Source organism: Hyposmocoma kahamanoa, unplaced genomic scaffold (genome assembly GCF_003589595.1).
Source record: "Hyposmocoma kahamanoa isolate Upper Pololo Valley unplaced genomic scaffold, ASM358959v1 88, whole genome shotgun sequence".
NCBI lineage: Eukaryota > Metazoa > Arthropoda > Insecta > Lepidoptera > Cosmopterigidae > Hyposmocoma > Hyposmocoma kahamanoa.
Genome location: NW_020654466.1, coordinates 17,290,235 through 17,304,098, shown reverse-complemented (window position 1 = coordinate 17,304,098; position 13,864 = coordinate 17,290,235). Strand labels below are relative to the sequence as shown.

Here is a 13,864-nt window from a genome sequence, read left to right as displayed (position 1 = left end):
TTATTAACATACAATAAAAACAGCAGGACGTAAAATACTTCCTTGAGGCACACCGTATTTATTAACTTTAAACTCTGATCTGTGGGTCTCAATCTCGTTTGTGTTGTTGAGGGATTTTATTAAAGTTTTTATTTCTGTTTCGTCAGTGGCATATAAAAATAAACTAGACTCATGCACCTTCGGTAAAAAAATATTGTTACTATCTTGTCCCGGGTCCGTATTCGAAAAGTTTAAATTTAAAGAATGAGTGTTAAACTCCGATGCTAATCCTCGAGGATTTTCAATCTTAATTTTATTTACGGTAATATGTTCAATAAAATGTTTGTCCTTCTTGTTTATTATGTTCCAAGTAGCTTTTGTTTTTAACATTGACCATGGATCTATCATTGCAATGCTTTTGAGCGGTAATGATATGCCGTTTCAAAATTTTTGTGTAGGTTTTATATAGAGTCTTTCTATTTTGTGTCTTTTTTGTAATAGTTCATACGTAATTTTCTTTTAGTGATACAGAACTTTCTTATTCCCTTTGACAACCATTTTAAATTCGTATTATTATTATTAGAAGTACATCGCTTAAAAATATACTAACAAATTAAGAAACTCAAAATGTAACCATCTATTACGTTTGCTGTGAATGTAAACAGAATGTAAAATGTAAAACTAATTATAAAATTAGATGATCTTAAATCGTTTATTTCTTTTAATTAGATTCAACATAAAAAAAAATATTTTTTTTTGTCTTACAAATTTAAGAAAATTGATTATTTGTTGTGCATTTGGTGACACTATGTTAATGCTAGAAATAATCAATAAGTTTCGACATATATTTAATATTTCAAGCTCACAAGTGGTAAGTTGTGGTGTGGAAGTACAACATCAATAGCTGATTTCGTTTTGCTTCTTACCGGGGACCGACCTAAGCGGGAGAAAGAATCGTGAACTCAACACGCACCGACTGGTAATTTTACAATTCAGAACCATGTGCTCTAACAATAATTCTATTTAAGCTGCTTGTAAATAATACGAGGGATGTACGATGTTGAAAAACACGACGATATACTTCATCACAGTATTTTTAACAGTAACGATCAAACTAGCGATGCATCAGCAATTGATAGATTAAACAAAATGATAAAATGTTAAAATCACCACATTTTCCCCACATAAAGCCAATCCCCAATCTAGTTGAAATTCCCCGCAAATTCGGGAATTCCTCACAAATTGGTAACGCTCCTGACACCAGCCCTGCAAAACAGAGACATATTTGTCTATGGTTGTTTATGAAAACAGAAGTTTTTTACTCTATGGTACAAAACAACTATGCTTCGATTGCACGTCAATACGTCGACCAACACGCACACTTGTCTACAGTTATCTGTAACACGCACACATGAGTAATGGTGGGTAATGGTAGTGTAGCATCATGGAAAACATTCCATTAAAAAAAATCGTATTTATCAGAAAAAAATTTCCGAACATTTATAGAATATTGTTCTACATTTGACATTGACACCGGTAAAAAGTTGAAGTGAACTTCATAAAGTTGAACTTTCAAGACCGCAAAAGGTTTTTTTCGCTGTTGTCTAATCATTCATAATCTCGGTTTTCTCTTACTTTCTAATTTTATTTTATAATTCACGAATAAACTTCAAAAGATATTTCTAAACGAAGAACGACAAATCTCTGCTATTTAAAATTTTTCGAAAAATTACCCAACAGCACAAGTACTGAAAGAAGTACTCCAAACCATGAATTTAAAAAATGCAGCAAAATCATGTACTACTGTTGAAAATATCCATTTTTTTTATTTATTAAGGCTTTGGCAAAGCCATCAGCCTAAACATGAAGTTTAATTATGTTTCTGTAAATATGGCCGCCACAAAGAGGATAGGCAATTTAAGGCGGCGTGCTTGGATTGACTCGGGATTCCTTAAAACGAGCCGATACGAGTATTCTAGTTCGAGATTCGTATAATTTCGCGTTTTAATCTTCGATTAAGGCACAATATCCTATTCCACTTTAAACTATATTTCACAAAATAATTGAAAAATAAAAACGAAACTTTTCCCTCCAAAAGGACCTGTCAAATTGAAAATATCCATTGCTATTCCATTAAATACTTTGCTTTTTTTTTCATGAAAGCTAAGCTAAAGCCACATAGTATAAAAGTTGAATACAATATATATATCGCTAAAGCAACTAATGTCGCAATGTAAACGATGCTTAACTTTTTAATAGGGTCATTTCTCCAGCATATTATTTTAATATGTGATATTCACCACATATTCACTTAGTACAGGCTACATGTAAAGTTGTTATTCAAAGGCCTTATCTAGGGTCATGCTAGCTTTATAGACGCAGCGATTTCTGGTTCTACATAATCTTCTGTAGCTTCCTTCCATAGTACTAAACCCATACTGTTACTTATCAGTTTTTTTCCATAATCTGATTTGTTAATCCGTCCGCAAACATGAATCCAATCACTGAGAAATCGACATAATATGGATAATTTATACCAACCATACACCTACCAACCAACAAATAACTGTCATTCATAACTCACGTTATGCATGACATACAACTCGAATCATCTCATTAATGAATGACACAAAAGCAAATCTCAAATTGTTCATCGAAAAGAAATGCAACACAATATTTTTAGCCATTTATTGTTCGATAAGTCTAACATAAAGATACAAAAATAGTTTCAAATAATAATAGTAGATTCTCATCTTCACTCCATTTGCAGAACATTATGTCTTGTTTCAACAGATGGTGTACATCATCGGTAAAACATCCCTGTTTCAATGCTATCTTACTATGAAATGCTTTGAAGATAAACAATAAATATTACACTGACATTAATACTAATATGTGAACTGAAGGCAGCACAGCAAGTTATGAAACTGTTGATTGAAATCGCTAAGTCTATTAAATAGAAGCTCTTGAACCACAAACTATGGCAAATGATAATGTTTCACTACAGTGAATGGTTCAATTGCACTTATATCTAAATCTAGGCCATGACCTCGCTTCATTTGAGCTCATAGCTCAAAATTCACACTCTTTGAACTTGTGTTGAACTCCTATTAAAAAGGATAACTAGGTGTGAGTGCTGCAAAAGTAGCATCAACCCTTAATTATTGCTGTTAAAAATTGCGACAATTCATTAGTAGTATAGAACACTAGGATGTCTGAAGTGTTGAAATGTGTATAGTAAAGCTGCAGTGAGGCCATGGCCCCACAAACATTCCTGGTGATTTAGTCTTCACTCTGTAGCAGCCATTGCGCGTGCCTGTGCCCGTACTCTCTTGTCATACTCTAGTCTGTTTTGACTGTAACAAATTAAATTTGAACTTAATATTAAGAGTCAAAAGTACAAAATAGCCGTACTAAAGTTCGGGCCACATTTAAACAGGCTATTTAGTGAAAAATTCAAATCAGGAAATTCTTTAACTAAATACTTAAGGGAGCAAAATTTTTAATATTGGTAGTATTACTATAATTATTAAATTTTAATTTAGGTTAATTTACAAACATGGCACTGCTAAAATTCAAATAATTCTTAATACTAGAGTGTTAGTAGCACAGAACAAGGAGAATGTCATTAGACATTAATTTTTCGATACCTCATAGTCTTAAGAAATATTCACAGATATACTTCCAAATATTAGTATCAGTATTTTGAGTATTAGAGTAACTGAATTATTATTTTTATTTTATAATTATTAAATATTTTAATGTTTCATCTTTGTACTTGTGTTTTCAAATTCTGAAACCAGAACTCTAGTTATATTATCGCAGAATCACAGATTAAAAAAGCATCTTACCAATAAATTGTATATGCCTCAGCCTGTGCAGGGTCTTTGACATTAGGTTCATTGAGTAGATCCTGGATGCCCAGTAAGATCTGTTTGATTGTGATTGCCGGACGCCAATCCTTCTCCTCATCTAGCAAAGAGAGACACACCGTTCCTGACGGATAAACATTTGGATGAAACAATGGTGGCTCAAACTTGCATTTTGGTGGGCTTGATGGGTAATCATCTTTGAAGATCATACGTAACTTGTAAAGTCCACCTTCCCAGGGGGTCTGGAAGACAAAATGTTATTAATGTAGTTATTGTTGCAATTTTCCTTAAGTTTGTATACAGTTATACAATTTGTTGAACATAAAAATACCATTTATTTGTAAAAGTTTAAAATTTTCATTATAAACTTATGGTCACAACCAAACTATAATACTTGGTTGAACTCGTGATTATGGTCCTTTGTCCGAAAACGTTACGCCATAATCAACCACACATAGTACTAGGTCGTTAAATTACACTTAAAGCCTGCTGTATGCATAAGAATTGCAATGCTAGACGTGGTACAAAAGTTCTAGAAGCACTAACCCCCTTTTTTCCCGGAATCGCACATTCCCATGTCATCAGGTTTAGAGATCCATCTGGGTTCTTCATCGGTCTGGCGACAAAGCCCTGCAATCACATATTATAAGTGTAAGTTAGCCACGACGCCAAAATCGAGTTTGAAAATGTAGCTCACAATAAAAATCACTCACAAAAGGATGATCCTTCCGCCAAGCTTTTCTCTCCTCAGCTAAACGAGCGCTAGCTATGCCCGACATTGCCTGAAACAATAGTCAAAATTTTAAAGTTTTCACGTAGCCGAATTTCTACAATCATCAAATACGCAATCACAACGTACTTTGGAGAGAAAATCTGAAAATATTAAAAAAATACGGCGCGAATAAAATGAACGAGCGTCCCACGATGCGTCAAGGCAATGACAGAAAGTATGTTTTCAATTACAATATTGTTCAAAATACATATATTTGATTGGTGGGACTGTACTTATGAATCGTCAACCAACCAAAATGGTCTGCTGTGGTTCATTGAGAACGTTTGTCTTCTGTCATCAATATACAACACTCCTGATTTGCTGGAGTTCAGACCAATAAAAATAAATTCTCGAAACTCGAATTTACTTTTGCACCTAGTATCTAGTGGTTTATGATTTTCATTGTTTCGTGGTGGTTTCGTGCACAAATTAGAAAGATAGGTTTCGTGTTTGCATCTGTAACTAGGTACATGGAGAAAGTATCGATACTTTTTGGTATCGAGTACTTTTCCCTCCGATACCAATACTTTGGTATGTACGCGATGCTTTTCATTCGATACTTTTCAGGTATTAGTACTTTTTGACAAGTATCGTATCGTTTCAAATAATTCTTACTTAGGGACACGTTGTATCATAACGCAAGCCACCTAGCGATTTTTTTTTTAATGGGAACCTTTATCACAAATTACATACATAACTTTATATTGTATGCCACCATTTGCCTCTTTAAAAGATTTTGTCAAGCAAGCAATACGGTACCAGAAACGAGAAACAGACCGTCACCAAATAGATTTTTGTTTTCAAGTGATTGTATGTACAGAGAAGAAGTGGGAAATTGGAAATTTAAGTAACACAAATTGTGTGCAATGACTGATGATTGAAGTGATCAATTGATTGAATTAATCAAATTCTTTTACTATTTGTTTCAATTAAAAATTATAAATCAATAAAAAAAAAAGACAAATTCATGTGTTTTATTCTACCTTTAAGTTGGGAAAAACTGCAGAACAAAAGTATAGATATCTCAAGGTATCGATACTTTTATGAGTGCGATACTTTTTATGCGATACTACTCATGAGTACAGTGTCGATCAAAGAGTATTGCTTATATAGGGGAATGGTGTCGATACCCTGTCGCTATCCGTAACACACGCCGCATGTGCCACCAAAGAGAATCTTTAAAAAAGGACACAATTTACTATTGAACACATTGAACAAGTTGGTCAGTTTTGAAAAGAAAAAAAAGTGGGAGTGTGTGAGGCAACTTTTACGCAGTCCAAAACACATTAAAACAAACAACATTCAATACAGTAGACGTGCATAATTATATAGCGTCTCTGACGCGTGCTAATAGTAGGTCTCGTTAGACCTACTTGAGCTCAGTCCGCCATTTTCGGTTTGTTTGGTATGGTTGTCATTTTTTCGCGGAAATTCTCGAAAATCGTAGCAAAATGCCTTAATGTGCTGTTTTGGAGTGCAAAAATGATAGCCGCACCAAAAATATTACCCAGAGTTTTGGCGCGACTATCGTTATATATTCCAATGATTTTAGGACATAAATCTATTCTTCCTTGTTGTTGTTCTTCTATCTAGTCTTCCTTGTGGTTGACTGTCAACCGTGACCATGGGACCTGTAAAGGGCCCGAAACGTCGGTTTGTTTGAAAAAACAAATATACGCGATTTAAATCCGGAAAAATAGTTTCATTCCTATGTATAACAATCGCGAAAACCTAAGAACTCGATAAGTACACAATACATTACCACCCCGGTCAACCGTGACCGTGGGACCTGTAAAGGGCCCGAAACGTTGTTAGAAAAAACAAATATGCGCGAATTAAATCCGGAAAAATAGTTTCATTCCTATTGTGTACTGTTCATTTTGTATGAAAATTTTTTTCAACTTTTTTTTTTGAAAACTTCTGCTGTCCCAACTTTTGTCTTCCGACACAATGAAACCATCCTTATGAGAACTGAGTCTATTAGCATTAAAAAATAGTCCATTTTATTAATTTTGTATGAAAAAATATTTTATAAAATTTGACCAACTTCTGCTGTACTCATTTTTTCCTCCCATACAAACAAATGATACCTTTATGAAATTGAATCGATCAGTAATAAAAAAATTGATAAATTTTGTTCATTTTTATGGAAAACTCACATTTGACCAAGAAATTGACTATGCCAAAATTGTTTTCACAAAAAAAGATTTAATGGTTTCTAAGACAGTTTCCTTTATCTTCTATGGTTTCGGATTTTCCCATACTGTCCAATTTAAATAAAAACATGCATACGCAGTTTTACTGTATTTATTGTACTGTGGTCGACCCTGTACATACCGTTAGGAAGATATATTTAGGCGCTCGCTAGTATAGGTAGGTATCGATACGAAACATAATATAATATACATATAAGTTTTAATGAACTATAAATTATAATATAATAATTATTATTATTATATAAATTGAGCTATAAATTTTTGCAACTAACGCGATCAATGATTAAAATAAAATATTTGATTAGAAACAATTTCAATACCAAAACCGTTGAAAAATATTGCAAAATGCTTGTTTTTAGGAATGAAACGGATATCCGGTAACCATCTGGTGTCCGGCCTATTTTTACTATACGGCCGGGTACCAGATAGGAGAACAATATCCGGCCGGATACCGGATAGGAGAACAATGTCTGGCCGGATATCGGATATTTAAAACTGAGAAAAATTCATAATCAGTGCGCTAAATAAATTGAATTGTTGGTTAAAAATAATAGTATGTGTTTATTTACTTGTAACTGAAAGAACTGAAGTTAAATAACGTTATCTGTAAATTTAGTACCTACCAAATTCCAATAAAGGCAAATTATAGTGGACGAAGACTAGTTTTTCTGCATTAAATTGTAAAACTTGGTTTTGTTGGGAATTGGGAAACCAGAGGCCTACCATAACCTTTCTAAAAAGAATCTTATTTCAATGTAAGCATAAAGTAAGCTTATAATATTATTCGTATTCGTACATGTCATGGTACCATAACAAGCTGTCAATCAAGTAATGTATCATTGCCACAATTATTGCTAAAGTGATTGAAAGAACGAATTATTTCCCAATATTATGTATTCCTTACTAAAAATAGGAAAGAAATAACGCTATATGAACTACATAATGCCATCTCTTTCTTTTTTGATGTTCCGAATCGTCTTATCGTAGTTTGATGTTTAAGTACTTCATGTTATTTACATTCACAGAATATTAACTGTAAAAAAGAAAAGTATATAATAATAAAATCTATTAAAATTACGTTGTTTTCAATTATTAATAAATAAAACAAGCTGAGTCATGATACTTACGTTGTGGATTCGGAATCATAGTCTAGTGTCAATGATTAGCGTCGCCAAGGAGCATATAGTTGTCACTGTTATAATTTTACGAGATAAACACCGCGTATTTTTATTTAACGAGAAATTATTTCCTATGTACTATTAAACAAGATATAGAAGACATTTATGTAAATAAATAAGTTCAACATAACTCTTAATCATTACAAATCAATACTTAGACAACAAATTCGAAAATAATATTGTTTCCACTGCGTCCGAGTAACTATTTTAAGAGTGCTATATTTGGCTTAAGAACAATATTACTTTAATGTTAAAGTCGCGTCATAGTATGAACTGAGTGAATGAATAAACAAAGCTGCCAACAAAACATTATAGTTTTAACATTATAATAAGTTTACTTTATAAGCGGGTCATACATATCAGTCTATATCGCTTTCGCAGTTATTTATACTTTTTCATAAAAAGCTATTCTTATGGCTATAAACTCGTTACTAGATGAATTATATACGTATAAAATAGACTGTCATATCATCAATAAAGCTGAACAGAGTGATAGTATTCTTAACTCGAATTATAATTTTAAAGTTTTATCTGTGAATATTAGAAGTATTACGAAAAATTTTGATAATTTAATAGTTGCTCTGAAACGATTACGTATACAGTACGATGTGATTTGCCTGACCGAATGTAGACTCAATGGGAACACTGTTATCCCTCAAATGCCTGGATTTAATTCACACAAAACTTTGAACCTCATTAACCAAAATAGTGGTGTTGTTGTGTATGTGAAAGATTTTCGGAATTCTGTTGTAGCTGAACCAGATTTTGTGGAGGCAGACTGTCTTTTGGTGGATATTTCCAACGTGATTAAGATACTTGCCATATACCGCTCCGTTTTACGATACAGCATTGACGCCCCCAATTGCTTCCGAGGCACCGCCCTAGGACTCTTCAGCGCCCGCTGAGGGGCGGCAGATACCACTTTGGGAAACTATGGCCTAGCACTTGATAAGCCCGTTATTATATTGTTATAATTTGATTTAACTAAACAATGAAATAATTTGTTGTTTGTGATCTAATTATTCTAAACCTGGTTATGATGACATTTTTTTTCAAAATCTACATACACTTTTCATTATTATCGGTACACATTGTTCATACATAGTTATTTTAAATTGATTATTATTTGAAGCCATTTTAATCGATCGTGATCGTGATCATTTCATTTTGGTTGTCTGGTAGGATCAAGCAGTACCAAAATTTAACAAAGTTTGCAAGAGTTTATAACGAAAAGCTTTCTTCTGAAGCTGGTCTCGCTTATGAAAATAAACATAACCGACACATCCACCATAATTTACTTTTATTGAAATTCGAGTACTAAATGTACAGTTTACGTTATCTAACTTCATAGTTCTTTACAGTTACAATTAATGAACGGTTGTTAGTAGTTGCTATTTATTTATCCTATTACTGTCCTCTTTAGTCAATAAATCAATTTACTTAGAGTAATAATTGTGAATTTTTCTCAGTTTTAAATATCCGGTATCCGGCCGGATAGTAAAATTTAGTCAGATAGGTCGGATATCGGATAATTACATGATATCCGTTTGTCTCTAATAAACAGTAAATGTCAAAAAAATTACTGAGATGATTTAATTTTATGTTACATTAATTACGTTTTGATTTTCCTAATGCTTTGTAACATTTTAAGTTGATGTGATGAATGAAGTAAGAACGATAGTCTCCCATTCAATTAATTATAATTAACGACTATGTGTTGGTTGACCATGCAGATGCTAGCCAACATGTTCTCAATTAATGAGCATAGTGGTTAGATCCTCTTTGTTAATGAGTATGTTATTTACTTAGAAGATGGAAAAAAAAATAAAGGAAAGGAGTAAGGAGCTGCCATACTAAGGAGTGAACATGCATATGTAAACAAAAATTGAACAACAAATCGTATTATCTCATAATTGTTGCGGATGCTCATAATCACAGAACAATATTACCCTCTCATAATGGCGGATTTCTATTTTCTTTAGTGTTGTACCCTTAGAATAAAGGTTGTACCATAATCTATCGATAAGTCATTATATTATCGACTTGCAAATTTCGAGGTGGCTTGAATACCAGCTCCAGGTTATTGTTCTTAGGGTCGTATTCCAGAAATCTACTCAATGCTCAAGTCAGGACTTGAAAATGATTTCTAGTACTTGAAATCATATTCAAGTCCTGACTTGAACATTGAATAGAGTTCAGGAATACGACCTTTGAAATACCAGTCTACTAAAATTACAGCCGATATGTCAACCGTCATGCAAAATAGTTTATGTCAACAATCAACAGCAACAGCAACACCATTCCCGGCGAGTACTCTCAATATAGTGTATGATCTATGGCGAGTATTTTGGGTGACGAGGGATAGAGTTGTAATGTGACAATGATGATTGATAAATAATAAACTGATAGAAAATAATAAAATTACAACAACAGCGTCATGCCGCATTTCATGGTCTCATGCATTGGAGACCATGAAATGCTTATCATTTCCACTTTATTATATTTGGTCATTCCGGCTGAAAGATACATTAGAAGAATTACAAGTAGCCGCTTTGCAAAACTGTATTGTTTTGGAAAGCGGTTAAGCTTTTTGTAAAGACGACGAAGTGCGCAATAAAATTTTGCTGCTACATATATAAATAATAACATTACTTATTATTGTTTAACTGAGATATTTTTATATAAATAAATTAACTGCGTAGAAATTTCGAGTTTTATAAAGTTACTTTATGTTAAGAATAAAATTGATAAGCTAAAACCTCCCAAAACATTTGTAGAAATTTACCACACGTTTCCTAATTACAATCTCATCTTTTCGGGGCAAAAATGTTATAAAATTTTAGCATTGTATTCTGTCGGTATAACTTGACGGTGAATAATTGCTTTCGGCAAAACGTTACGCCAATGTCGCAACTGCAAGTTCGTTACGATATGCTTAGCGATGAACATTTATGTGAGTGGTGTTTGAGTATGAATTCGGCCGTATGATTGGTCGAAATAATTTTAAAGAACAATGAGAACCGAATGTGTCGGCGTTCGCTAGGGGGCATTGAAAGCGTGTCGCTGACGCTGTTTTTTTTCCTCATAAAAATTCGATTCTTGCTGTAATTTGTTCCGTTTTGAGTCGTTCTGAAGAATTCAGTTTTTAGAAAAAAATATTAGTGACATTGTTTTGGTGAGTTGAATTTGAAGTTAATGATGTGTGATAAAATAATTGGAAAACAATCTGTTACCGTGGATTTAGCGTAAATTAATTAAAATTATCTGTGCTGGGCTTGGTATTCAGTCAGCAATGGATGTACGTGAGCGTGGATGTGTCACAGAATTGTAGCATTGTTTTATTATTATTTACTGAATTTAACCACAAAATAAATTAAAAGGCAAATTTATCTGTTTTATTGTTTATTTCAAACCTTGGGTGAAATACAGCGTCATTTGTATGCTCTTACAAATTAGGTAGATTAAATGTAAATCTGTGATAAGCGAGTTGGCGGGAAGCCGGGTTGATCTATTTGTGGAGGTTATGTTTGAGTGGTATTTTTTTATGAATACTTTTTCATACATGATACGCATAATCTTTTACAGAGCCTGAAGTAAGATGACTTCAGTTGAAGATAGTGAAGCTGGTGCCTCAGAAGAGGTGCCAGTGGGAAATCCTGAAGAAATTGCCAAAAATCCTGCAGCTCTGAAAGGTAAACAGATATTCCATACTAAATGGAGTTGGTTAGTAGTGAACACCCGAAGTTTGTATATTCTTGTCAACCATTGCCATTAGAAGTTTAAAAAGTATTTGTATAAACAAAATTATTACTAGTCAACAAAACAGTTTTGGGACTGAGAAGTCTTCAACTATGCTGATTATACATATTTAGTTCCTGCTGAAAGTCAGTACATAAGATCTCCTTAGAGTGATAACCTTGTGTTCATTTTTACATACTTTGTTTCTACTGATTTTTGTTGAAGCTAAGTTAAATAATTTTTATTGCATAGGTAAGCAAATTACACTTGAAATTGTCATACTGATTAAACTCTACTGCTCATTCGTAAGGCAGATTCCCCTGAGTAGAAAGAACACCAAACTCTAGGGGTTGGTCTTTGTAAATATACATTTGAATACATTTATCATTACAATATTTCATTTAAACATCTTAGATTGAGTATACCTGAAAGAACTAAACGGGTCAGTAGGATTTTTGTCATCTAAATACGCAGAAGTTGCATAATAACCTATAGTATAAAGTTTTTGTTTGACAATAGTTTTAAACCTCATAAATGGCAAATTTTGAATATCAATCTGAATTTTATTATAGAAGTGTACATTGCTACTTAAATTATTTTGAGACTTTATGAAGATGACTGTCAAGAACAGCTAGTTTATTTTAATTCCTCATATTAATGTTAGTGTAAGGATATTAAGCTCTTTAAAAAACTTTAGCATAACTTATGAATCTCTTGATTAAATATTTTATTAAAGTACACAGCATCTGAGAGAGGTATAATTTAACCAATTAACATTATTGTGTTACTATATTTTACATCACATTTGTCTCTTTGGCCTGAAAAATGACATAGGAATCTCACACAAGGTATCGACTCTAAGACAATGATAAGCACTGCTTTTATTGTCTCACACCACAGGTTCCCAAAGCTTTTGGCTCACCATCCATCTAGGCAAGATAAAGGATTTCAATGCTCACCACCCCAAAAAATCACGAGGAAATATATATATAGTGTAGTTTATATAGATGACTCTGGTCTTCTTTTTCAAATTTTATATATACAGATATTCCCTATAAATCATTGTTTTTGTAACCCATATTTCCTAGCACAAGTAAAAATATACTTAACTTGCAAGTATCCTTTGTCTATAATGTAATAATTACACCTATGTAACATCAATTTGGAGCCAAGTTCTACAGCTTCGAGAAAACATGTCTCTGTGCTCATGTTAAGCTTGAATAATATTATGGATTCATTTCAGAGGCAAATGAAGCGATGGCAACTTTAGATGTGCTAGTTTGTGGGCACTGCCACTCTGCTTTCCACTTTGTTGAAGAGTTCCAGGAGCATAAGGAAGGTGGTAATTGCACTGTCAAGTCTCCAGTTCGAGACAGTGTAAGTATATGCTTGGGATCAATCAAATAATTTTTTCACCAAAATTTAATTTTGAGACTCTTTCCATTGTACAAATTAAAGGTTTTTATTTATTATTTGTAAAATAAAAAGGAATAAAAATAGAAGTACATTAATTTGCTACTCTGCGATCCCAGTGAAGGTTAAATCATGCAAAATAGCTGCGCTTGCGTTGAATATTTTATCATGCAGTTAATTATAAATAAAATTAATAAAATAAATAACACAAGCGCAACTATAGTCACAAACCTTCACCAAAAATATACCCGACACGTGTTTCGCCTCTCCACGAGGCATCCTCAGGGGCTGTTGACTGCTTGACACTCGGCTGAGTGTATAATTAACATGAACTTCCGCAAAGTAACGCCTGAACCTGTTAACTAATAAACAGGAACTTTTTAATAACAATCTTTTACGACAATTCCATACATAAATCTTCAAAGTAATCAACCTAGATCATTGTTGTCAACTTGACAAATTTGCCACTAGATTAAGTGACATTTTGATATCAAAAGGAATATTTCATTCCTATTTAGCGACAAAATATTATAGCTACAAAAATATTGCAGATTTCTTATTTCAGATGTTTGGTCTTTAATGACTATGATCAAAAGTTCTTCCTAACAAATGAACCCTATACTGAGCGTCATAAGAGACCATTTTATGTATGGAGTGGCAATATTTTTGGCAATAATTCTGTTAGCGACATCTGAT

At 33.0% G+C, this 13,864-nt stretch overlaps 2 protein-coding genes across 6 annotated transcripts in view; one reads left to right on the top strand and one right to left on the bottom strand.

The window, feature by feature from the left end:
* Nucleotides 1-2,735: 2,735 nt before the first annotated feature.
* Nucleotides 2,736-4,789, bottom strand: LOC113235755 (SUMO-conjugating enzyme UBC9-A). Its single transcript, XM_026471642.1, has 5 exons — nt 4,711-4,789; nt 4,565-4,633; nt 4,398-4,481; nt 3,831-4,093; nt 2,736-3,335 (listed from the first exon to the last, which is right to left on the bottom strand). The coding sequence occupies exons 2-5, from the start codon at nt 4,628-4,630 to the stop codon at nt 3,269-3,271; spliced, it is 480 nt and encodes a 159-aa protein (XP_026327427.1). The 5' UTR covers nt 4,631-4,633; nt 4,711-4,789; the 3' UTR covers nt 2,736-3,268.
* Nucleotides 4,790-11,174: 6,385 nt separating this feature from the next.
* The window catches only part of LOC113235650, a 21,417-nt gene continuing 18,727 nt past the window's right edge, over nt 11,175-13,864 (top strand). For 4 of the 5 annotated variants that reach the window (XM_026471474.1, XM_026471472.1, XM_026471473.1 and 1 more), the window contains exons 1-2: nt 11,603-11,709; nt 12,999-13,132. In XM_026471474.1, the coding sequence (XP_026327259.1) occupies nt 11,616-11,709; nt 12,999-13,132 (228 nt within the window). In that variant the 5' untranslated portion in view covers nt 11,603-11,615. Of the gene's footprint in view, nt 11,193-11,602; nt 11,710-12,998; nt 13,133-13,864 lie in introns of those variants that run through there. The other variant, XM_026471475.1, reaches the window with a different exon arrangement.